The sequence below is a fragment of the Podarcis bocagei genome, assembly GCF_964188305.1.
Source record: "Podarcis bocagei genome assembly, chromosome: 7".
Classification (NCBI taxonomy): domain Eukaryota; kingdom Metazoa; phylum Chordata; class Lepidosauria; order Squamata; family Lacertidae; genus Podarcis; species Podarcis bocagei.
The window spans coordinates 65905006-65930358 of record NC_138132.1 but is presented as its reverse complement, the minus strand read 5'-3'; the positions used below and the strand labels follow the sequence as shown (position 1 = coordinate 65930358).

Genomic DNA, 25353 nt, shown 5'->3' with positions numbered 1-25353 from the left:
TGCATGCAACTTGGAGATAGGGTAGACACAGGAAGGTGGCTTTATTCAGTATTTGGCCTGTTCAGCAAAGCTCATCTTCTGTTCAAATGTGAAAACCAACCATGAGCCTTCCCTAACTATTTTAGGGAGGATCAAGTTTCCCACCTTGCCAGTCACATAGGAGATACACTTGCCAGCAACTTGCTGCTCCTCCATACCTCAGCATCCCATTAATTGGCACTCAAGGCTTCCAATTAGCTATATACGCAGCACTGAATACACACTTCGCCCTGGGAGTGATGGATAGCCCCAAACTGCTTAATGGCAGGAGAGTTGCCATAAAAGTCTGACTCCTGCAATGTTCCAGCTCACTAATAGTCAGGCCATTTAAAAACTGGAGTGGAGTGGAATTAAGAGCATCTAATGGCAGCTCGGCTCACACCCCAGCCTGAAGGGAGATTGGAATTAGATCAAAAGAGCTGTCGCCTAATGGGATTAGATTGCCACCCAAACCAGATTGGTATTGATAATCCATTAGATACATAAGATACTCCAGTGGGCTGACAGCCATTGAGAAGAGCCTGGCTTGTTAAATGCAGCAGTAAATGGTGCAAAGCTATGCTCTGCATCTACTGTTGGAGGCAACAATGCTTTTGAACACCAACAGCTGGAAGACACAGCAGGGGAGAGGGCTCGGGTCCTGCTTGCAGGTTTCCCACATGCCTTTGCTTGGCCATTGTGAGAACAGAATTCTAGAGTAGATGGGCCATTGATCTGACCCAACAGAGCTGTTCTTATATTCTTAAGCTTCTTGGTAGCCCAGGATCCAAATCAAGGATGGGTAACCTCCCACATTTTGCTGAACTATGACTCCCGTCATCCCTGACCATTAGCCGTGCTGGCTTGGCCTGATGGGACCTGGAATTCAAGAACATATATTCTAATGCAGGCATGGCCAAACTTGGCCTTCCAGATGTTTTAGGACTACAATTCCCATCATCCCTGACCACTGGTCCTGTTAGCTAGGGATGATGGGAGTTGTAGTCCCAAAACATCTGGAGGGCCAAGTTTGGCCATTCCTGTTCTAATGGATAAGTCCTCCCCTTCCAGCTCTCTCTCAGGACCCTGGAGAGTTCCCAGCAGGTTGTAGTAGCTGAACAAAGAAGCATGCTTACCAGAAGGCTTGAAAAAAGGGGTTGCAGAGCTTTTCCTTCAAGTGACCCTATATTCAGTGGGAGAGCTGTCCCACCCACAAATTGATACAGGGCCAGGTCTGGGTTAGGTGTTTTCTGGACTGGGGCCCTAGATCAACCAGGGGGCAACAACAACTGTGCACAGCTTTAGTGATATTTCCCTCATTAGTAGTTTTAAAGCAGAGGCTGCATGGTTGTGGCTTTTCTGCATTGGCAGGGGATTGATCTAGATGACCATTGAGATCATTCCAGACTTCATGGGTTGTGTCCAAGTAAGTTTTGCTCGAAGTAAACCCATTAAAATGGATAGGTCTTCTTTAAGTCGGAATTGCAATGTATATCAGCCAATCAATGATTCTTCACTTCAGCATTAAGGATGGCATTGTGTGCATAGCATGCAAAGTTTCTCTCTCTCTCCTTTCATGTGCACATTCTATCACTATTTTTAAAAGGTTTCTTTCAAACTTTCAGAATGGACACCTCAAAAGTTTCCAACTTCTCCCCAAATGCCTGCAAATTAACCATTTGTCCATCTTTCGAAAAATAAATATCTGATTGCTCTAATGGAAGCTGTCTGAGATTGTGTTACAATAAGCAGCGAGCAGAAACCTGCCACTCTTTAATGTGGACAGTGTAAAAATTACGAGGGCTATTAGGTTGTTAGAGACACATAAATCCCATTAGCATCAATACAAGTGGGTAGGCAGATCTCTCGGTCTCCCAGCGGGCTGAGCTCGAGCGAGGCTGTAAAATGTGTGGTTATTATTTTAACGCTGATTATTAACTCAAGCCTTTTTGGGATAATTATTGGATGTGCCTGCCTTTTTCCTCCAAGCTGAAATGTTCCAATAAGTCTGTGGTGTGGGATTTTTTTTTCTAGAGGGGGTGCTACTTAGGGAGGTTGAAGGGGTTCTAAGAGACCCGAAAGCCAGCAGACACTATTCCGCCATTAGTGCCAAGAGATACCATCATTAAAACTGTACAAATTGACAGGGGAAGTGATGCACAGACAATGTGGTGCACAGATAATTAATGCTGTTACCCCAGGATTGCTCTCATGCCCTGTTTGGGGATTTCCTAGTTAGCCTCTTTGGGAACAGGATGCTGCAATCAAGGAATTCATTTTAAACAGATTCACACCTGAAATTTCACAGTTCTGACCCAACTGAGTATTGCCCACATTGCATCACTTATGTCAAAGTTGCTACTCCAACATCTGCTGTTATTTTGATCTCCCATTTTCCTTTGTGTCCCTCCATCCCTGCTTTACGCAAACATCTGCTACTGTTTTAAACCATGACTTTTCCCTTGTCACTATCCCTCCCTTCTCTCTTTTTTTAAATAATATTTATTACTTTTAAACCTTACAAAAAAGAAAAAAGAAGAAAAAAGATACAATAAAATATATAAACAATGCACAACACAACATTAACACATTAAACAATACAAAAGCAAAAACAATTCAAAAAACACACATCATACCATCTCAATATCCTCTCTTTCATTCCCTTGTTTCATCGACCTCCTCTCACCTCCCTTTTTGTATTCCATTTCTATTAATTATTTCAGCAAATCCTTTCCATCTTTCTCTATTTTCTGTCATATGATTATCTTAACATATTTTAACCTTATTTTCCATTAAAACTATAATGCTTATTTATGCTTAATTCCTTAAAACATTTCTACTAAAGCCATATAATTTCCTTCCAACATTTTTCTAACATTCATTAATTTTACATTATTTCCATATATAGATTTTAAACTTTTCAATAATCTTCCACCGTCTCTTCTCCCTGGTCTCGGATTCTGCCAGTCATTTCCGTCAATTCCATATAGTCCATCAACCTGGTGATCTTCTGTCCGAGGCTCTTAACTCTTTTCCAAGTCCCTTCTGCGAGTCTTCTTCATGTTTATACATGCACTTTACTTTGTCTTCTCCTGATCTTGTTCTTATTTTCCTTCCTTTGATGCTGAAAAGTAAATCTCGAGGAAATTCCCACCTAGCAATATTTTTATTCCTTCTCAACAAATCAGCCAAATCTCCATAGTTAAAACTAAAATTCACAAGGTATTTCCAGTCTTATTTCAAAGCACTATCTCTCCCTTCTCACTCCCATGCCCATGGCCACTGGTGTTGTGCAACCTGCCTTCTCTTTTGGTCCCTACCCCAGCCTAACTGGGACCTTCAGCTTACAAAACAGGTGCTCTAACCACTGAGCCATGATCATTCCCCTCCTGGCAGTGGAGAGATGGCAATATCTATACCACTCCCACAAATGCTCATTTTTTTTTAAGCAAAAACCTGTTTAAGTTGGTGTGTATGAAAGGACCAGGAGTTTATCATTAAGAAGATTTGACAATATAATCTTTCACAAAACTGCAGTAATTATCATTCTTTGGGAAAACCCACAGTTTCCTAACCAGCTTCAAACTGCAACTTTGAATTCAAAATGGCAAAGTCGGTAAGTTTGAAACAAATCAGTGTGAAGTGCATAGAGGTTCACCTTTGCTTCTCATGGGCCCTTCTGCTAGATTTTAAAAGCAACTTTCATATTATTAGAATGTCATTGTGTGAACAAGGGACCTCAGCTGGGTAATCTTTAGCCATGGGTAATTAGAAAATGAGATTCCTGCGACCAACAGGCATTTTGATATAAATGTAAATTGATACCACACATGAGAAAATCAAATTATAACCAGTTATTTGTGGTTAATGAGGATTTTCCAAAATGTCTACATGCAGTTAATGCTCTGAGGCTACCAGTGACACGAGAATCAGGATGTAGAGGGCATGTTCATTGTGCACAAAGTTGAATATGGGATTATCTCTACTCATGTGAAGGCACCCTTCCGTGTAATGAACTGGGGTTTAGCTATTCAACAATGTTGTGGCTGCATTTCCAAAGCAAGAGAAAGGGACATTTTCATGTCACGCAGCAGCCAAGACAGCGAGAGGACGATTTCCTCCATCTAAGAGTGCATCTGACATTAATCCTACTCAGAGTAAACTCGTTGGAATTAATAGACATGAACTTAGCTCCATTCATTTCAATGGATCTAGCCTGAGTAGAACTTAGCAAGAACAAAATAACACAAGCAGAGCTTGCCAATGGCCTTTCTACTCCAGCAGCCTGATCTCACAGTGACCAACCAGATGTTCCAAAGGGCAACCCACAAGCAGGAACTAAGCAAAAGAGCACCCTCCCCTCCTGCGGTTTCCAGCAACTGATATTCAGAAGCATTGCTGCCCCTGACTGCTACCAACTACTAAGCTTCAGTATTGTTGTCCCTTTGCTTGACTCTGACTTGAGTCCCTCTCCTTCTGACTTTTGGTTCTACTGGGAGAAATTCTAACATTGATTCATTTCATCCACTCTTTCCTTCTTGTGTATTTTATGAGCACATGTTTGTGTAATGACCAAGCATGCTTACTCTGATCTTGATATAACTTTCTTAACAGAAGTGTTTCTTCATGCAGCACATAGTTAAACTGGGAAACTCATTTGCACAGGAGGCAGTGATGGTCACCAACTTGGATGGCTTTAAAGGGGGATTGGAGAAATTCATTGACTATAAGGCTATTGATGATTATTAGCCATGATGGCTATGCTCTCTGCCTTCACAATTGGAGGCATCAGTACTTCTGGATACCAGTTGCTGCAAGTCACAGGAGGGGAGAAGGCTCTTGTGCTCAAGATGTGCTTGAGGGTTTCCCATAATAGGCATCTGTTTGGCCACCATGAGAACAGAATGATGGAGAACGGGCAAACTCCCATCCATTCGGTCTAGGAAACCACCCACTAACAGTGTCTGGTCTTATCTGGATTGAGCTTCCATTTGTTGGCTCTCACCCAGTCCATTCTGGAGGTCCAGCACATCCACTGCCAGACCTGCAGATGTGAAGTAGAAGTACAGTTGTGTGTCATCAACATATTGCCGACAAAATACTCCAAGCCTCCGGATGACCCCACTCAGTGGTTTCATGTGGATTTGAAATTGAACCCCGAAGAACCCTTCACAGCCCCGAAAAGCACTCTCCAAGCATTACCCTCTGGAAATGGTCATCCAAGTAGGACCATAACCACCAATAAACAATTCCACCCACCCCTAACTCGGACGGTTGTGCCAGAAAAATACCATGGTGATGGTATCAAAAGACACTGGAAGGTCAAGGAGAATGAAGGCGACACATTTCCCCTTTCTCTCTCCTAACAGAGGCCATCATAGAGGCTGAACAAAGTGGTTTCTGTGTCAAAACTGGGCTTAAACACAAATTAAAATGGATCTAGAAAATCAGTTTCCCCTAAGAGCTCCTGGATCTGGTCCATGAATTTGTCCAGTCCCCTTCAGGCCAGGCAGAAGATCTTCCTGATTCATGTCCCTTTGTGACTGCACAACTCCAAGTGAGTGACACAGGTTAACATCCACAGGTTAACTCTGCCCCATGGGTCACAGAGGGTCCACCATTGAGCTGTGTCTATTTTCCCACCAGCAGAGTTGATGTACCCTTCCTTATAGATTTGCTCAGCCCAGTTCGGAGCAGAGATTGAGTAAGAAGCTTAGCCTTGTGCATTGGTTTGTGCCACTTAGCCACAGCCCCTTCCCTTCACAGCAACTACAATTGCACAACACAGAAAGTAGCAGAAAATAATACAGTGACAACTAACATTATGCTTAAAGGACAGGCTTCTATTCCACCCTTGAGAGGCCACAAAGCAACATTACTACTTTTACAGCTCTCCAGAAAATGTTGCCGAATTGTGAACAGTTGAGAAGAGAGGTCATTACATCTTGCTTATTTCATCTTCCCTCTGAACACCATTAAGATAGCTCTTTTTCATGGGAAATAATTGCTGAACAGTGTGGATGAAAATGTACCCAAAATATGGCCAGGGACAATAAAATGGTCATATAATTCCACCCAAATAGCCACAAATGAGCTGTATTCACTAACACAATAACACAGGAGATGGGTGCCCCCTCCCAAATTACACCCAGTGATTCCAGCTGAGGGGAAGAGGCTCCTGATTTTTGTTGCCATTATTTCAACTGAAGCACAATTCTTTTTCTTTTTCTGTTTTTGTGATGTCCAGGGTTTCTGCAGATATTATTTTATGGCTTTTGGAAAGATCCACCAAACCACAGTCTCTGCCATAACATCTAAATCATTGGTTCTAAAATTCACATGCACACAGCGCTTGAAGATTGCTGGGGTTCTCAACAAACTGGTTCTAAAAATCAAATGATAAGCACAACTCATGTTTTTGTTGGAAGCCACCCATGATGATGATGATGATGATGATGATGATGATGATGATGTTCATAACTGTAGCTTTGTCTTTTTAATGCAATGGATGTGCCTATTTTAACTAGACTGCATTATGAATCCCACAGACCAGGGCGTTCTTAGCCAGTTTGATGATCAGGCCCCGATCAAAACAGGAAAAACATCAGGAAAAGAAATTAATGAATGAAGTATGGGGTCAAGGACAGACATTCTGAACTGTTCTGCAACCTTTCAGCAGAACACCTGAATAAAAACATAAGAAGAGCATGCTGGATCTTCCTGAATTTGTAAATTTCCTTGTTTGCTCTCCCAGATTGCTGTCTTTATATCCGGCTTGTGTCCTCTGGTTGCTTCAGTGTCTTCTTCTGCGCATCAAAAAGTAGTACAGGGACTAAGTTCATAGTCAATATAATTCATTATTTTGTATTTCTTGTTTGTCTGAGAAAATTTTAATAAGAAGCCATTAAAAAGAGATAAAGCTCTGTTTTGAGGTAATCCAAATTCTATACGGAGGAAAGCTTCCTACTGCAACCCGTATAAGCTGAATTAATTTGCAAGATGCCTCTCATTTTGTTTTGACATTTTGCACAGCCTGTGCTCGTTTTGACTGTCCTGGAGCAAGGAATTGACATGGGAGCCCTGACTTCCATTCCCCCAGCACCATTCCAGCTTCAAACATCAGTGAGTGCACATTTTCACATATACCCTTGCAACAGCAAGGACAGGAACTTGTTTTTTCCAAACAATAGTTAAAATAGGCCCCCACCGATTTATGCTCCCAGGAAATCAAGGCATAACACAGCCCTGGCGAAAGCTTGGTTAGGAGATTGGAATACAACACAACATGGCCTCAGTATCAGATGATTGCATTGTAGATGGTAAAGGAAAGCTTCGCTCCTCTTTCTCTCTTTCCCTTTCATATCTCTTGTAGTTGATGTAGCGCTGTATGTGAAAATTTCTATTGGAAGGTAACACTCTACTGATTTAGCAAGAGTTTTCTTGTCATTTTCCCAGAAGGTAACGACTGATTATTTCCCTTTGCAATTATTATCTGGTATGACAATCCCCACTTGATTATGATAGAAGACAATATTCCTGCTGTAAATCTCCCTCCCTCCCTCCCTCCACCTCCTTTATCTCTCTATTGTGTGTGTGTGCACACGCGCGCACACACACACACACTGCTAGTGAGAAAACTCATGGCCAATAAGAATAGTGTAATTTGGATGGGTCCAAAGGATCTGCCTCTTGCAGAACTGGGACAGCAGTGCAAAGCAAGTATTATATTAATATCAGGAAATGCACTGAGTTGGAAGGGACCACAAGTGTCATCTGCAATGTAGGAATCTTTTTACCCAATGCAGGACTCGAACCCACAACCCTGAGATTGCAGGTTGTGGGTTACTCATTCTCTACTGATGGAGCTATCCTGTTTTCATCAAATACTTTGAATGTTAGCAGCAGCTAGAATGTCTGTTGCACAACAATAGGGAACTTTTTAAAAATATTTTTTATTAATAATATAACAAATTATCATAACATACCATCTTCATCATTTCCCCCCCCCAATTTCCCCCTCCCCAAAAGAACCCTCCCTCCCAAGACTTCCCTCAGTTCCTCTCTCTGATTTTTTAACATATGTTGTTCTCTGCTTCTTGTAAAATTATAAAAACCCTTAAATTGTTTATCTATTATATTAATAGTCAATAAATTTGTGTATGTTTATTCAAAACCTGCCAAGGAGTCCAATTCATTTCGTTGTTTTTTTAAGTAGTTTGTAAAAAGTTCCAATTCTTCTTTAACGTCACAGTTGTCCTTGTCTCACAGTTTGTATGTCAATTTCGCCATTTCTGCATAATCCATCAATTTCTCTTGCTACTGTTCTTTTGTCAGGGTTTCCTCATTCTTCCATCCTTGTGCTATTAAGACTCTTGCCGCCATTGTTGCATACATAAATAAATTCTTCATTTTCCTTGGCAGGTCTTTTCCTAAGAATGGGGAACTTTGAATGGGTTTATTTATTTCATAGGATTCATATACCACTCAATTGTAAGATACATCAAAGTGGTTTACAAAAATATAGAACAATAAAATAAAGACATCCCTGCTTGAAATACTAAAACAGATTAAAATTGCCTCTACTATCTAAACATTTGGGCAGGCTTTTCTAAACAATAATGTTTCTAGCAGGTGCCAAAGAGTGAAGGCAGTGTCTTGATCACAATATGCAGTGGGTTCCCAAGTGCTTGTGCGATCACACTAAATGATCAAGTGCTTACAAATACAGAAGAGGTATTACGTGGCACCTGAAATTATGCCAGTTCTTCCAACTGAAGCAGTTGAGTGGCCACAAGTGAGGTAAGGCAATCTCATAGGTAAACTGGTCCAAAGTTTTGAACCTTGCATTATGGTACAAAAATACACGGATTCTGGTAACTGCTGATTCTGGTAACAATCTTCAGATGATTAGAGGTAAAAAAAAAAAAAAATCTGCAGAGCACTTTTATGCCATTTAGTGGGAATTTATCTCCCATGTCTCATCCACCAATATGCAAGACTCTCAACCTGCACTGAAAAGAGAAAATTGGACTTCATAGTTACATGAAAATTAAGGTAAATGATACTTGCCCGGCTTGTATATCCCCCCTTCCTGTGACTCTCCAGGTTGTCAAGTGGATTTTTGTTGTCGTTTATCATGATATGTAAGAAAAGGAAACAGAAACGGAAAACGACAATGTGAAATTCAGTGAAAACAAAACAGAATTCAGAGAAGTGTGGATTTTGTAGGGCAGCGGGGTTTCGGTACACAAATTGCTTTGGAAAGTGCAGGTTTAGTAGGTTTGCCTTAAAAGCAAAGGGAATCAAACCTCTCTGTCCCCATCCCACCCCCTGCTTGAAGCATGTGTTAAGGAGCACATCCCTTTGGGGAGTGAGTGTGGGGATGGTCCATGCGTCTCTGGTAGGCATACTAACGAAATTGCTGATCAAATTGTGAAACCGCAAGGTCCTTCAAAATTGCTTAGTTCCCATTTTTTAATAGTGTAGTTCCCACGAAACTGAACCTAGGAAGAAGAAATCCTTTGATCACGTTTCATTTCTTCCTTGGCTGAATCTTTTGTGCATAATTACATCACAATATATCATACAGATTGTCCTCTTTTTGTGTTTTCTAGCATCTTTGAATCACCCAAAATTTCTCCTGTCTTCCACAAGGAAATAATAAACGATGTTTTGTCAGAATGCCTTTCTACCCCCTTCTGGATTATGTTCTGATCTTAATGAATAATACATCATAGGTGTCTTTTCTGTTGTTGTTTTTAAGGCAGATGGTTGTGGGGTTTTTTGCTAATGCAAAACGCAAGGTGGAGAAAATTGCCCTTGTATTTATCTCAGCCATATTAACAGATGTGGTTTTAATGGGAAACCATCTGATGAGCCTACATGAACTATCACTCCAAGGAACCGTGTTGATGCCCTGTGTCTGCCATTTCCCTGTTGAGTGACTTTGGTTTTCTCCTTGACACTGATTCTTCTGCAATCCTTCTTATGACCGGTTTAGGTATGGTGCAAACAGACTTTTTCAGGACAGAACTTATGTCAAAAAGAGCTGCACAAATCTGTGTAAAGCAGAACACCAAAATGCTGGCAGCCACCATGAATGAAAGCCTTGTTGCATGGTTAATTTTCCTAGACAACGGAGACCGAGACTATAAGTTAGTTGAATACAACCCACTGAATTCATGTGTGTGTGTGTGTTTGACTTACCTGTCGTCCCTTTGATGTCAATATCTTATCAGTGCAGTGTTTTGTTTATAAGTCTAGAAGGGACTAATATAGCTTAGTAGCTAATAAAACTTTCTGCCCATCTAGTACTACAGTTATTCGCCTATACCAAATGATGAAGAAAAAGACAACAATATTTAAGCTGTAAGTCAAATCAATCTCCTCAATACTCCACAATACACTCCATTTCACTTCAGTGCTGTTCTATTAATCCCCTTGCACTTTGAATGAGTGGTGCAGTTATAGATCTGGGTGGATGCGTAGAGAGCTGCTCAAGAGGTCTCCATGGACACTGCACAAACCTTGTAATGCAGATAAGAAACATGCAGGGCTAAATTAAGTTTCTCTCATTTAAATCACAGAATTCTACATAAACAAGGTTCTGTCCTTCTTTGGCACCTTCCGGTCCACCATGCCCAGAAGAAAGGCCTCTGGTTTCTTAGAAAAGGTATATCTGAATACCTTTTTCAGCTCATTATGTATCATTTCCCAAAAGGCCTTTACTTTCGGGCAGGTCCACCAGAGGTGAAAGAATGTCCCTTCTGCCTCCTTACATTTCCAACACTTATTATCAGAAAGATGATATATTTTAGCCAACTTGACTGGGGTCATGTACCACCGGTATACCATTTTTTATGTATGCAACCACAGCAGCTAGGATTCTTATCGCAAAGTTCTGGAAGACACCAGATTTACCCACACTGGAGGACTGGCAGACGCAGCTGATGGACTACATGGAGTTGGCAGAAATGACTGGCAGAATTCGAGATCTGAGCGAAGAAACAATGGAGGAGGACTGGAAAAAATTTAAGGATTATTTGCAAAAACATTATAAGTTGTTTGAATGTTAAGATTGCGCACGATTAAGAAACGTTATGCTTCTGCAATTTATTTTAAGTAAATGATAAAGTAAGTACTGATGGAAAAAAACGAGACAAATTAGAAACAAAATATTATGTTTATTAAGAGTGTTAAAACTAAATTACAAATTTTCGAAATTGGTAACATAATAAATTTAAAGGTATAATAAGATGGGAAACAAGATAACAAATTGCTGAACTGGTTAGAATAATGAATGCAATGCTGAGAGGATGCGAGGAGGTCCAAAATGAGCCGTTGAAGGACGTTATGAAAGTATCTTAACTCTTTCTTCTTTCTCTTTACTTTTCTTCATATGTAAAAAAAAAAAAAAAATGTTTCTTGCATGTTGCTGTGTAAACAAATCTGTTAACTTATGGAAAGAAACGCAATAAAAAATTTTATAAAAAAAATAAAATAAAATAAATCACAGAATTCTATAATATATTAAGGCAGGAGGAGGAGCTAGAATAGCCCATTGGCCCATCCAAAACCATTTATAATCCAGGAACGTCAACGATACTGATTTAACACCAGAAGACAGCATCCATTAATATTTTTCCTGACACTCTCCTTGCGCATAAAGAGGCATATGTGATCGCTCAGAACTAAAACCAGATCTAATATTCTCCAGTTTCAGTGTTTCAGTCTGGAAACAAACAACTCCCACCTGGAGTCCTGTGTCCAGTTCTGGGCACCACAGTTTAAGAAGGACATTGAGAAGCTGAAGGTGTGCAGAGGAGGGTGACCAGGATAATCAAGGGTCTGCAAACAAAGCCTGATGAGGAACATTTGAAGGAGTTGGGTAGGTTTGGACCAGAGAAGAGAAGGCTGAGAGATGATGTGATAGCCATCTTCAAATATCTGAAGGGTGGTCACATGGAAGATTTTAAATAGTTGTAACCTATCCTGGGGCCTACTAGTGAAGGGCTGGTAATAAAATGAATCATTAGCACATTCATCATCAAAATTGTTAGTACCAAAAATTGTCATACAAGGGGAGCATTCCCCCACCCCCAGTGGGCAGACACCACAGAAACTATTTTTGGGAAATGGTTGAATAGTTTTGGTTCAGCCTTATGTAGCCTTAATGTTAAATATCACCCTGGAAAATTGTTGGTTGGAACATATGTTTGAAAGCTCAATGTACAGTTAAAGTCCAGTTTGAAACACTGCCTCAACAGTCTTTTAAAGGGTTTGCTGACCTGAAATGGACTGTGGAATTCAGGTCAGACCTCCGCTTTTCTGATCTGGAAGCTGTCATGCATGTCCTCTGGGCATGCTGCAGATAAGTTTGTTTATCCGCAGACATGAACAAAAATCAGATGAACACAGCCAGCTTAAGCATCCTCCTGAGTCGTTTATCTTCATGCTGAGCCAGCTATAAAGAGATTATCGAGAGTCAGGATTTAAATAATGGTAGACTGTGGAAGGAGTCACAGGAGTTTGCCTACCCATAAAAGCAGAGGTTGCTCTGTTGATAGCATCTATGAAATGAGCACCAAACCTTCCCCTAGAGCAGCAGTTGCAAAGGCCCAATTTATGCGTAGGAGGACACCCTAAAGTTATCTCCTCAATTATTTTCAGAGTGGAAGTAGCCACAAGGGACGTGACAGATTGTGTCAGGTTGGGGATTCTGCAGGACTCAGTCCTTGTGTCATTTTATTGGAACACAACCTCAACATTCCAGAAATGGGTGTTGGAAAGACACCAGGAATGAGCAGGAAACAGCAGAGGCAGTATAAACCTAGTGGGAGGAATGGAAGCCTGAGAACAGGATGTAATTCCAGGGGTTGGTGGCGGGGGCTGTCATTCAGCAACACCTGGGTGCAAGGGGCAAAGCTCCCCCATGCTTGCTGTAGGTGCATTCTTCATTGCATCCCTGTAGGGTTAGCTTGGGGCGTGGGTGGCGCTGTGGGTTAAACCACAGAGCCTAGGACTTGCCAATCAGAAGGTCGCGGTTCGAATCCCCATGATGGGGTGAGCTCCCATTGCTTGATCCCTGCTCCTGCCAATCTAGCAGTTCGAAAGCACATCAAAGTGCAAGTAGATAAATAGGTACCGCTCCGGTGGGAAGGTAAATGGCGTTTCTGTGCACTGCTCTGGTTCACCAGAAGCGGCTTAGTTATGCTGGCCACATAACCTGGAAGCTGTACGCCAGCTCCCTCGGCCAATAAAGCAAGACGAGCGCTGCAACCCCAGAGTTGGGCATGACTGGACCTAATGGTCAGGGGTCCCTTTACCTTTACCTTAGATGTCATCCAGGGGACGTTCAGATTCTACAATGGCACAATATTGTAGAAGATGGGGAGGGGAGAAGGAAAGAACTGGAATGTATAATATTCTGCACTGAAATTAAGATTGTATAAGATTCTTAAATAGGATGGATGTAATAGAAATCCGCCACATACAGGGGGGAAAGTGGCAGATTTCTGTTACACCGATCCTATTGAAGAAACAAGACTGGATAATTTGAAACTTCAAATCCAGGGAATGATTCCAATCAGGGTTTTGGAACCATCCCCACCGCAGATTAACATGGCTGCTCTCCTGAAATTAATCTCTGCATGCTTACAGGCAAACCTTATGGTAATGCATAGACTGATTAAGTCCAAAATGGAGTCCAAGGCTGCTGAGCTAGACAAAATGGCTAATCCCACCTCATCCAGATCCATTAATCTCCTGCATTATATTGCACCCAAACCAACCCATTGAAATGTAAAAAGACCTGTACCTGGCATCGCTCCCCGAAGCCCAGAGGAACGACTCAGCTCGGCACCGAGGCAATAACCGGCTTCCTCTCGCTTTTCCCACCGAACAGCTCCGTGTAAATTATTTTAATGTGAATCAGCAAGTTGTAGTGGCTTAGAGAGTGCTTAAGGCAGAACAAGGGGAAACAGAGCTATTCTATTTACATAAGCTTTTGTCTCCTTATTAGACAGGCACTCCGGCATTCAGGAGATGTACTCTGGGCCCGGTGCTGTGATGTTGCTGGGATTTAATTCCTGAGGCAACATTTCTCTGGGTCCACATTGAGAAGAAGCCAAGCTAATATGGAGGTGGTGAAGAAAGACAACGAAGCATCGGAGGGTTTCCAAGCCTGCTTTGGGGAACTGGTAGCGTTGAGCTGAAAGCAGTTATTTGCCACGGGAACAACATCCGCTTGAAATATTTCAGCTGTATGATAGCGATGGAGGCTCCCCCTCCCCCTTTTAAGGAGCACAGTGGAAATGGGGATTGGGGCTTATGGATTTTGTATAACGATATAAGGTAGTTTGCATCATAAGGGTGTAAGAAGAGCCTGCTGGATCTGGCCCACCTAGCTTAGCATTTATTTTATTTTTATTTTTTTCATCACAGAGTCAGCTTTATTGGTTCAATGTTGTGACCCTGGGCTATAACCATATATCAAGATTATGCAGGCCCAAGCTGCAAAGAGCTGCATTACGTACAAAAATAAAAAAGAGCTTCAGTAAGGCTGCTGGAACCTGAGAAAGCTCCTGACTTTGTTAAACATAGATTCCAACCCATAGCAGTAAGAAGAGTACTCCAAAGCCCATAAAGAGTGAAGCAACCAGAGAGATGAGCAGTTCCTTGTAAATGTCCCGGGTGTACTTGGTCGAGGTCACTTCATATACAAAGAACCAGGCGGTGAAGAACATGCCGATGGCCAGCAGGACCACTGTGAGGTGTGGAAACACAGCCGGGTTCACCGGACTGGTGTATCTGCTCATTGTCTCCAGCTCCATGGCTCTGTCCGACGCTTCCCGTGGCTTCTCCTCACCCCTAGCTTAGCATTTTGTTCTCACAGTGGCCAACCAGGTGGTCATTATGAGAAACCTACAAGCAGGATCCGAGCACAAGAGTTTTTTCCCCTCCTGCGATTTTTCGGCTACTGGTATTCATCAGCATTAGAATGCATCCAGAGTTTCAGCTCCAACTCCAAAGTTTCGGCAGGGAAAGAGAACCTGCAGCCTCTCAAATGCTGCTGGATTACAACTCTCACTGCCAACGCACCCAAGAAGACTCCCATCAAGAAAGATGGGTAACAGGTTATATTCAGTGTTGTTGTTTTCTTTCTAGGAAAAACAGGTACCGGTACTGCTCAGCTGCAAGCGGGGGGAGGGGCACTCTGCACGTGCTCAGAGGCACACTGCTCTTTCCCAATGCTGGCATCATCGCTTGGGCACCAACGAACAGGCCAACGATAAGCGGCCTGCAAGTTTTGGGAGTGATTTTGCAAGGTCAGCAGAGGAATGCCAATCACAGGCAGGCTGGAGGCTCTTATTCCTAAGAGTGCCTGCTGTATTTGCCCTCATCCAGCCTGCAAGTTGACCTTTGCTTGCAGAGCAGTATTCCCTGCTGCCTGCCCACCCCTTCCTTGAGCAACATTACCCCGTTGTCCTCCATGGATGCCCTTCTGCAGTTTGCTGGCGCTCTGTCCGGTGGGAAAACGGAGGGCCGCTTGCACTTCCTCCCCTTGCCAGGCAACACCGCCAGACTGTACAGTAATTAAACCACGTGAGATCAAATTTTGGACATCCACATGTGTTTACATAGCATCTGTTGCATGTTTTGGCCCCTACAGATCTGATCAAGCCATATGCTGCCTACCAAAGCTCACACCACAATAAACCAGTTACGTGTTACAACCACTCTCTCCATCTATTGCTCACTCATGTCACCCATCTCCCACTGAGACATCCATTGTACACAATTTCAAACTTAAAAACCTGGCAATGTTTCAAAACAGGGATGCTGAGCACTCTAGAGATGCTCTTGAAAAAGCTGCCCTTTTTTGTGGGGGTGTGGATTACTTAAAAACACCAACACCTACAACAAAACATGTCATTTACATTGCAGGCAATAACCCAATGCCTCCTACACTTTGTTTTCCTTATTCCCTAAATCCAAACAAAACTCATCGGTGAAAATGCTCGTGATGGGGTGGAATAAGATGAGAGGAACTGAATTCACGGAAGACATTCAGTTAGCCCCCACCCCACGACATAAACCTGTGACGGGATTCCTACATTGCAGGGGACCCTCTAGATTCCTTCCAACTCCACAGTACTACCACTCTATGAAAACGAGTTTTAGCACTAGTTTTAGGGTACAGCCTAGAACCCCCCTCAACTAGGAAAGTCAGGGGACGCTCGAGAGTTAATCATAGAATTGTAGAGTTGGAAGGGACCCCAAGAGTCATCCAGACCAACCCCCTGCAATGCAGGAATCTCAGCTAAAGAATCCATGGCAGATGGCCATCCAGCCTCTGCTTAAAAACCTCCGAGGAAGGAGAGTGCCCAGAGTCCAGTGCCAGAGTCTGAGATAATGGAGAATAAGGCTCTCAGTGGCAATTAGCTATGATGGCTATGCTCTGCCTTCATGGCCATATGTAGAAATTATTATGTGTACCAGTTGCTGGAAACCATAACAGGAAATGCATCTTAAACCCAGCTTATGGGATATAGTGGTTGGCCAGTGTGAGAACAGGACGCTGGACTAGATGGCCCATTGGCCTGATCAAGCAGGGCTCTTTTTATGTTCTTGTAAGGCTCACAGATTTGCTGCATTCATCCAGCCCATCTACCATATCTGGCACTGTGGGACGCGGGTGGCGCTATGGGTTAAACCACAGAGCCTAGGGCTTGCCGATCAGAAGGTCAGCGGTTCGAATCCCCGCAACGGGGTGAGCTCCCATTGCTTGGTCCCTGCTCCTGCCAGCCTAGCAGTTTGAAAGCACATTAAATGCAAGTAGATAAATAGATGGGAAGGTACCGTAAACAGTGTTTCCATGCGCTGCTCTGGTTTGCCAGAAGCGGCTTAGTCATGCTGGTCACATGACCTGGAAGCTGTATGCTGGCTCCCTCGGCCAATAAAGCGAGATGAGCGCTGCAATCCCAGAGTTGGCCACGACTGGACCTAATGGTCAGGGGTCCCTTTACCTTTACCTTTACCTTTAAGGCTCACAGATTTGCTGCACGCATCCAGCCCATCTACAATATCTATCCCCTAATTTCTGCCTGCTTCTCTGGACCCGAGGACCCCAGAAGACAGCTCGGATACTGACTATGAGGTGAGGGAACCTGTTTCAGAGGTACAGTCTGGAGAAGAATACAACTTTGTGCCTTCCCCCCCATTCAATATCATGCAGAAGTCATGGACCCATTTTCTCACCAGGTGGATGTTTCTCTCAAAACACACATTTCTAAATGCATTTTAATCTAATGCATATTGTTGTGGAATGTTTTGGGAAATAAGGAAATCTTCGCATTGAAATCCTCACCGTGCTGAATTTCTTCCCCATCCTAAGATGAAGTCTCTTCCAAGCAGCAAAGAGAACAGGCGACAATCACTCAAGGCTGCTCCACTGACTGGTCCATTGCCTGCACATTTCTTCACTGAACCATCTCCGCTGTCCTTGTTAGCGGGCACTCAGCTGCCATGGACCGTGACTTGCCGCTTTCCTCGAAAATAACTTCAGAAATCAGTGGATAGAAAAATTAAGAGCTCCCGAGAGAGATTACCTGAATTATCGACTCCGTGCTGCATCCACAGCTGCTACTTGCTCTCCAGAGAGACAGGTCCATTCTCTCGAATAAATTCAGCACAGCCTGTTCCCTGGATCTGGACAGGAAAGCTCCCCTTCCCATTCCGCAGTTTATCCAGGTGGACTTTGGCACGTGTTAGCCAGAGCCAGTATCCCTGAAGTTTTGAGCCTCCAGAACCTTTTTCTAAAAGGAAAGAAGAAGAAGAGGAGGAGTTTGAATTTGATATCCCGCTTTATCACTACCCGAAGGAGTCTCAAAGCGCTAACATTCTCCTTTCCCTTCCTCCCCCACAACAAACACTCTGTGAGGTGAGTGGGGCTGAGAGACTTCAGAGAAGTGTGACTGGCCCAAGGTCACCCAGCAGCTGCAGGTGGAGGAGTAGAGATGCGAACCCGGTTCACCAGATTACGAGACTACTGCTCTTAACCACTACACCACACAGCCAGCTTGGCACCAAACCAAGGTGGGGACTGGAACTGAATGTTGCAGTGTATGCTTGCATTCTATCAGAGGTTCAGCGTTCTTCCTGTAGGAACTATAAGCAATGAAGAGCTTAAGCAGGCAAATAATAATAATAATAATAATAATAACAACAACAACAACAACAACAACAACAACAACAACAACAACAACAACACTCTTAAAAGCTGAATGGTGAACCAGCAGCGATGTCATGGTGTTTCCCAGGTGTTCCTGTGGGGTTGAAAAAGGTGACAAGTGGGGTGCCGCAAGGTTCTGTCCTGGGCCTGTTGTTGTTTGACATCTTTATGAATGAGTTGGTTGAAGGAACTGAGTGGATGCTCATCAAATTTGCAAAGTGGGAGGGGTAACAAACACAGTGGAAGATAGAATCAGGATTGAAGATGATTTTAACAGGTTGGAGAGCTGAGTCAAAACTAACCAAATGAATTTCTACAGGGTCAGATATAAGGTCCTGCACTTAGGCAGGAATAACCAGGTGCATAAATATAGGGTGGGGGATGCCTGGCTTGACAGCAAGGCATGCGAAAAGGTGAAAAGTTATCCATTCTCTCACTAGAGTTATGGGGCTGGCGGGAGGGGGGGACGACACCTGGAGTCTGCCATGCTGTAAACTGGGGGGTACAGAGTTAATTCTGCGTCCTTGTCTACAATGCATTCCTAAGTCGCTAAGTGTGGTTGTCCCAGCCAAATTTGAGCAAAACTCCTTGCTTTCTGTTATGCTGCCAGATAGCTCTGCATGGGCAAGTAACTCCCCCCCCTCCACCACACACACAAGCAAATTGAAATCCTGTGTGGACAGGACAAGACTGTGTGAGCTGCCTGATAAAGCTGGCCAATTACAGCCCTCGTTTTCGTGAACGTCAGCCGGGAATTCTTCATCCCCTCCTCCCCCAACCCCCCCCTCCAATATGTAATTAAAAACAATCTCCTCGCCATACAACACAATTCCACTTCAGCAGTGCCACAGGCCTGGCAGGTGCTGAAAAAATAATTTAATTGTTTCTACTTAAGCTGCAGGCTTTTGAAGAGGGAGGCTCTCCAAACAAGGGGTGTGCTTAGCACTGCTTACCCAGGGGGTTCAGAGGAAGTCAAGAAGTCTTCGCTATGGGGAGACAATCATTTGGTTACTGAAGAGGAGAGCAGCATGATGCCGCTCCCTATTAAGGAGCATCCAGATTAATCATTCATGATGGTACGTGCCTCACAACTCGCCTAGAAAGTGAAAATTAGGCTCCGTCGGAAATGCCAAGCCTTGGGGGTGCTTCCGTCGCAAGCAAAGAGGAGGGGGTGGGCGGTGTTTGCTCACGAGGCTCCCAGGGCGTCCGTGCCAATGCCTTGTCCCATTTGGCAGAAGAAACCCACAGAGGGCTAAGAAAAGAAACCAGGAGAGCTTCCCAAGCCATTATGGCTATGCTCTGCCTCTGTGGCTGGAGGGAGTTATGCTTCTGAAGAGCAGTTGTTGGAAGCTACATGAGGGGAGAGGGCTCTTGTGCCCAGGTCCTGCCAGTGTGGTGTAGTGGTTAAGAGCGGTAGACTCGTAATCTGGGGAACCGGGTTCACCTCCCTGCTCCTCCACATGCAGCTGCTGGGTGACCTTGGGCCAGTCACACTTCTCTGAAGTCTCTCAGCCCCACTCACCTCACAGAGTGTTTGTTGTGGGGGAGGAAGGGAAAGGAGAATGTCAGCCGCTTTGAGACTCCTTCGGGTAGTGATAAAGCGGGATATCAAATCCAAACTCCTCCTCCTCCTTCTCCTCCTCCTTTTCTTCTTCTTCTTCTTCTTCTTCTTCTTCTTCTTCTTCTTCTTCTTCTTCTGGGATCTGGTTGGCCACGGTGAGAAGAGGATGCTGGACTAGATGGGCCATCGGCCTGATCCAGCAGATTCCTCTTATGTCCAATCATTCCCTCCCCCTGCCCCACTTTAAGAGGAATTTTTTTTAAGTGGAGGAGGGGGCTGCCAAGTGGGAAGACATATGGGAACTGGTTTCTCTGTGAAAAGGTTGAAAGACTTGGACCTGTTTAACCTGGAAAACAGAAGATAGAGTCATGACATTACCCCCCATGTATCTGCCATGCAGAAGATGGAATAGGCTTGTTCTCTGGTGGAATCTAGACACCTATAAAAAAAATGAAAATGCTTTTTAAAAAAAGTTCTGAAAAATACATAGAATTTGCCATAGCTCACCATCGCCATCTAGTGTCGCATTTGTACAATGCACTTTGCAACACACTTAAAACATTTATTTGCAGCTGCATAGCTGAGTCCTCTGTCACCCAAAAAGGGCAGGACTAGAACCAAGGGTGGAAATTGGCTACTAATCGTGATGCCTACAGTCTGCTTCCACATAGCTGGGAATCATAAGAGGGGAGAATCTCAGCGGCGGGGGGAGTTTCCTGAGAAATTTGTCTCACTTCTGTCATAAATGGCTTGGTGCCAGGATTGAGCAGATGAGACTAGTAGTGGGTCCAATGCTCAAGAAGGTGGTTACTGAAGGTGGTTACTGCCCACACTGTAGAGGGAAGTAGAGGGCTCATCAACCTGGGAAAGTAGCCCATGATCTAGGAGAAGGAAAACTCTGATCCTAAACCACCAGTGCCTTGTGGAATGTCTTCAGGAGAATAAAAGGCTAGGGAGCAAACCCTACACAAATCCAGAGTGGAGGCCCTAAGAGAGTTGGATGGCGCCTTGCAGGCAATTCCTGCAGCCAAGCTGGTGCGAAACATTACTCTGCTTTCCTTTGGTGCACATCAGCGAGGCTGAGGGGTGTGTGTGTGTCTTATCATCTGAGCAGCTCACGACCTCCATCCATACTGCCCAGACTTGCACCTCAGAAAGGTCACTTCAAGGCTGCCAACACAGTGATTTGTCTTCACCCCTGGAGGCGCACTTCAAGACAGACAGATACTAACAACAACAATCAGGACACCTCAAGGACTATTTAATGCTTTGCGGTGCCTCCCATCCTCTAATGTTAATTGGGAAGGCTGCTCTTAGAGAAACTTCCACACAGATTTACTTGAAGCCTTTCTGGTCAGGGTGAAACAGCAGGCCATGTGGAGGATGGAGCAAATTTGAGTGGACAATCCTGCATCTCGGTCCATTTTGTGGTCCTGAGCTGCTTTCCACAAGAGGGCACCGTTGCTCAGATCTGGAAAGTTCTTGGTTTAAGTCTCCTCTCCTACAGATTCCCTCCCCAGATCCAAAGCTGGAACTGATCTCGGATTGATTCTTATTCCTGCATTTTGACCTTTTGAAAGTTGTCACCACAGGGTCTGTACGACTGTAGGGTCAAGAGTGACAAGCTTCACTGCATTGTTTCTTACCCTGACGTTGCTAAATGGACTTGTTATGAAAGCCAATCATGTTTCCACACACCATAAATTAAAGCATTTCCTCCACCAAAGGCACGTGTTGGTTTTCAGGTCTTGTTTCACAGCCTTTAAAGGTCAATAATTCCCTCAGTGAGATGGCCTCTTCACCGCCATTCATTGCTCTGCCTACTTCAGCCTCTGGCCTGGCACATGGACCTCAGAAGGTCACCTCGAAGGGAAAGTGGTCCTCAGCCTGAAAAAGGCTTCCCGCATCTGGTTATATCCACTTACCTGGGAGTAAGTCCCACTGAATGCAACAGGACTTATTTCTAAATGAGTATTCTCTTCTACAGAGGTTGAGGGGGCATCTGTGAGGGGTTCTTTAGCTGTGAGTCCTGCATGGTTGGGGCTGAACTAGATGACCCTTGGGAGTCCCTTTCAACAATTCTTTGATTGGATTTATAATGAGCCTAGGGGCTGCATTCCTTTGTGGGCAATCTTCCAGAGGTCAATTACCCAGGATGACTGTAAAAGTAAAGGGACCCCTGACCGTTAGGTCCAGTCATGACCCACTCTGGGGTTGCGGTGCTCATCTCGCTTTATTGGCCGAGGGAGCTGGCGTACAGCTTCCGGGTCATGTGGCCAGCATGACCAAGCCACTTCTGGCAAACCAGAGCAGTGCACAGAAATGCCGTTTACCTTCCCACCAAAGCGGTACATATTTATCTACTTTCACTTTGACGTGCTTTCAAACTGCTAGGTTGGCAGGAGCAGGGACCGAGCAACCGGAGCTTACCACATCATGGGGATTCGAACTGCCGACCTTCTGATCGGCAAGTCCTAGGCTCTGTGGTTTAACCCACAGCGCCACCTGCGTCCCTCCAGGATGGTTGTAGCCATAGGCAAAAGTGAGCAGAGCAACGAGACTAAGTAACTCATACAGTAGGCTACATTGCAGTAAGGCAGAAGTCAGATGTTTCTGCACATAGCCACACATAGTTATCCTCTGCCCAGGCTAGCAAAAAGCATTGTGACAGTTCATAGGAAAATCCCAGCTGGAAAAAGGCTACCCTAGACAAAAGGATGGGTCCAGTGAGGGGTGTGGTCTGCAAAGGAACCAGAGGGTCCACATCCATGGTGAATTAAGTCGTTCTACAATTGTGCTTTGCTGGAATAAGGCAGCCTTCAACGCCACAGCAGGCTGAATGAGATGCATTGCTGTGAATATATTTATGTTTTTCACACAGCCTACCGATAATCCAGGGTGCCCTTCACTCCTCACGCCCTCCCTTTTCAGGTGCAAATGAAGTTAGAACAGGAGACAACTTTGCTGTCATCATTTAGCAAGCTGAACTGCACTTGGATTCCGGCTACGTCTTGTGGGATTCTGCTTGGATGGAGAGCTGTGTGCAGCATCTGTCCAGGGCTGTCTTGACTCTCCTTGCAAACCACTGGTGCATAATTTCTAAGAAAGCAGCAGTCAAACAATTCCAGGATCTCAAGCAAGTTGTGGACCCAGCACCAGAACACAGGAACTGCCAAGCACACATGCCTCAATCTTCTTAGGATCCAGTCTCCATTTTTTTGGACCTCATCAAACCATCCAGCATCAGTGGTTTCCCACCTCAAAAATCACCCCCAAAAACATACCCTCTCCAGCCTTCATGGAGGGCCCAATAAAGGAGGGATATTTGACCCAATGTTACATATATCACTAGCACAGGGGTCTGCAACCTTTAAGACAAAAAAAGCCACTTGGACCCGTTTCTGAAGAAAAAAAAACTGGGAGCCGCAAAACTCGTCATTATAAAAATAACATTTTTGTCACTTTTTTATTATTTCTTTGTTTGACCCCTCAGAATTACTCCTCGTCATAGAAATAAACGTTAAATTAACAAGTTACCTTTTTGTGTGTGTGTGTTCTTCACTCCCCTTCAATGCAGTGACCAGCGTACATGCCCCTTACAATGTAGCAGGCAGACGGGCGAGAAGGTGACGTTGGGACGGTGCGTGACTAACGCATGCACCGCCCCCATACGACGTCACAGCCAGTACAGCGCCTGCCACAGTGGGGAGTGTCGGGGCACACAATGCGCCTCCTCCCCTCGCTAGTATCCGTCCCAGAACCGCGGCAAAGGTGTAAAAGAGCCACATGCGGCTTCAGAGCCGCGGGTTGCAGACCCCTGCACTAGCACCTGGAAACAGCTGGACCAAGGACTCCACCCAGCCATCTACTGTGGCTTCCACAAGTGAGATCCTCAGTTCTGTTTCTGCTAGTGATGAAGTGTGGGGAGGATACTGAATGCTGTATCTGGCTGTTCCTATCTTCTAAACCACCCTGAGATCCACGGATGAAGGGTGGAATACAAATGTTAAAAATGTAATATAAATATGGACTAGCTCATTTGGCAGAGCATGAGACTCTCAATCTCAGGGTCTTGGGTTTGAAACCCATGTTGGGCAGAAGTTCCCTGCATTGCAGGGGGTTGGACTAGATGACCCTCATGGTCCCTTCCAACTCTACAATTCTATGATATCCTGAAATTTCACTTGTTATCACTCACACTCTGGGAAGTGGAGCTTTGCAATCCTAGAATTATTTTTTCATTGGATAAACAAATAAAACTCAAGACCAAAGAAAAGGACCGACAACTGAAGTAACTACGCTTTCTTGTTAGACCAGAAGCCAATCACCTGTTCTCCGATTAGTCAGACAGAGGGATTTAAGTCATCATAAACAACCTCAAATGATGTTAATTCCCTGTACTCATTAATTAAGAATGAAATAAATTTACTTTTTCAACAAACAAATCTGGGATTCTCGGGAAGCTAACTTATGAATGTTTTCAGCTTTAAGGACTAGGAAGGCATTTGCTTTTTATGCATTATGGTGTTCTGCAAACATGAAGGCTAGTGACTAAAAAAATTAAAAAAGAAAGTTGAGATTTTTGAGAAGCTGAATTTCAAGCCAATGCCACATGCTACGATGCCCTCTCCCCTTGCACGGTGACTCTGCCCAATAAGCTGCCAAGAAAGAGAGAAAGAATGTGTGTGTGTGTGTGTGTGTGTGTGTGTGTAAGGGAGAGAATATCTAATATTCATATTAAGGAAGTACTTGTCATTTTAATCAAGCTTTGAGTTGGGCTGGGGGGGGAGAGGAGCATCTCTGGCACACCACTTTACAGAGTTGATAAAATGTTTGACATTTTATTCTCTGCCTGTAATGAATCTTGTCTCACACTTTTCGCTGGAAATGCCACTCCACATACTATCAGTGGAGGTTGGAAAAGCACTTCTAGTACCAAGTGTTATCGTGATGGGGGGGGGAGAGGGGGGAGGGAGAGGGGATGTTAAACTCGAAACCGGCAGTTCAGTCACACGCGCGCCATGTAATTTTTGTCGGAATACAAATCACCGCGCCTGACGGAAGACTAGACCAGAGGGTCTCGCAGGCTGCTATTTGCTGCACAGTTACAGGAAGGGAGCACTTTGCCAACATTCAAGGGCAATTTCTTTTACTCTGAGGGCAACATTGTAAATTATACAGAACTGCCAAGGCTGGGGGGAAAGGGAAAAAAGAAAAGAAAAAGAAAGTGCTTTACTTCTTCCTCCAGACCAGGCTGTCAGGAAAGCCTGGAACTAAATTGTCAGTTTCTGAGTTAATAAAGAACGGTTATGAATGCTAAAGATATTGTATATATTATTCTGCAAGTTATCTTTGAGGCCGAATCAAAATCCCATTTAGACAGAAGGTGGCGGGAAGCCGCACTCTTCGATTGTAATTTTTAAGAAGGTTTTAAGAACGTAAGAAGAGCCCTGCTGGATCAGGCCAATGTCCTGTCTAGTCTAGCATCCTGTTCTCACAGTGGCCAAGCAGACGACCCAATGGGAAACCCATAAGCAGGATT

At 44.1% G+C, this 25353-nt stretch overlaps 1 protein-coding gene and 1 long non-coding RNA gene across 2 annotated transcripts in view; both read right to left on the bottom strand.

Annotated features, from left to right (window-relative positions):
• The window catches only part of LOC308592502, a 643114-nt gene that overhangs the window by 162074 nt on the left and 455687 nt on the right, over positions 1-25353 (bottom strand). The window lies entirely within an intron of this gene.
• LOC308591417 (dolichyl-diphosphooligosaccharide--protein glycosyltransferase subunit TMEM258) lies at positions 14431-14879 on the bottom strand. The gene has a single exon (XM_081202155.1). It carries the CDS (start codon positions 14847-14849, stop codon positions 14610-14612), a length of 240 nt encoding a protein of 79 aa, XP_081058281.1. The 5' UTR covers positions 14850-14879; the 3' UTR covers positions 14431-14609.

Bases quoted from the DNA above. Each gene is read 5' to 3' on its own strand.
- LOC308591417 (XM_081202155.1), bottom strand. From the start codon at position 14,849: ATGGAGCTGGAGACAATGAGCAGATACACCAGTCCGGTGAACCCGGCT.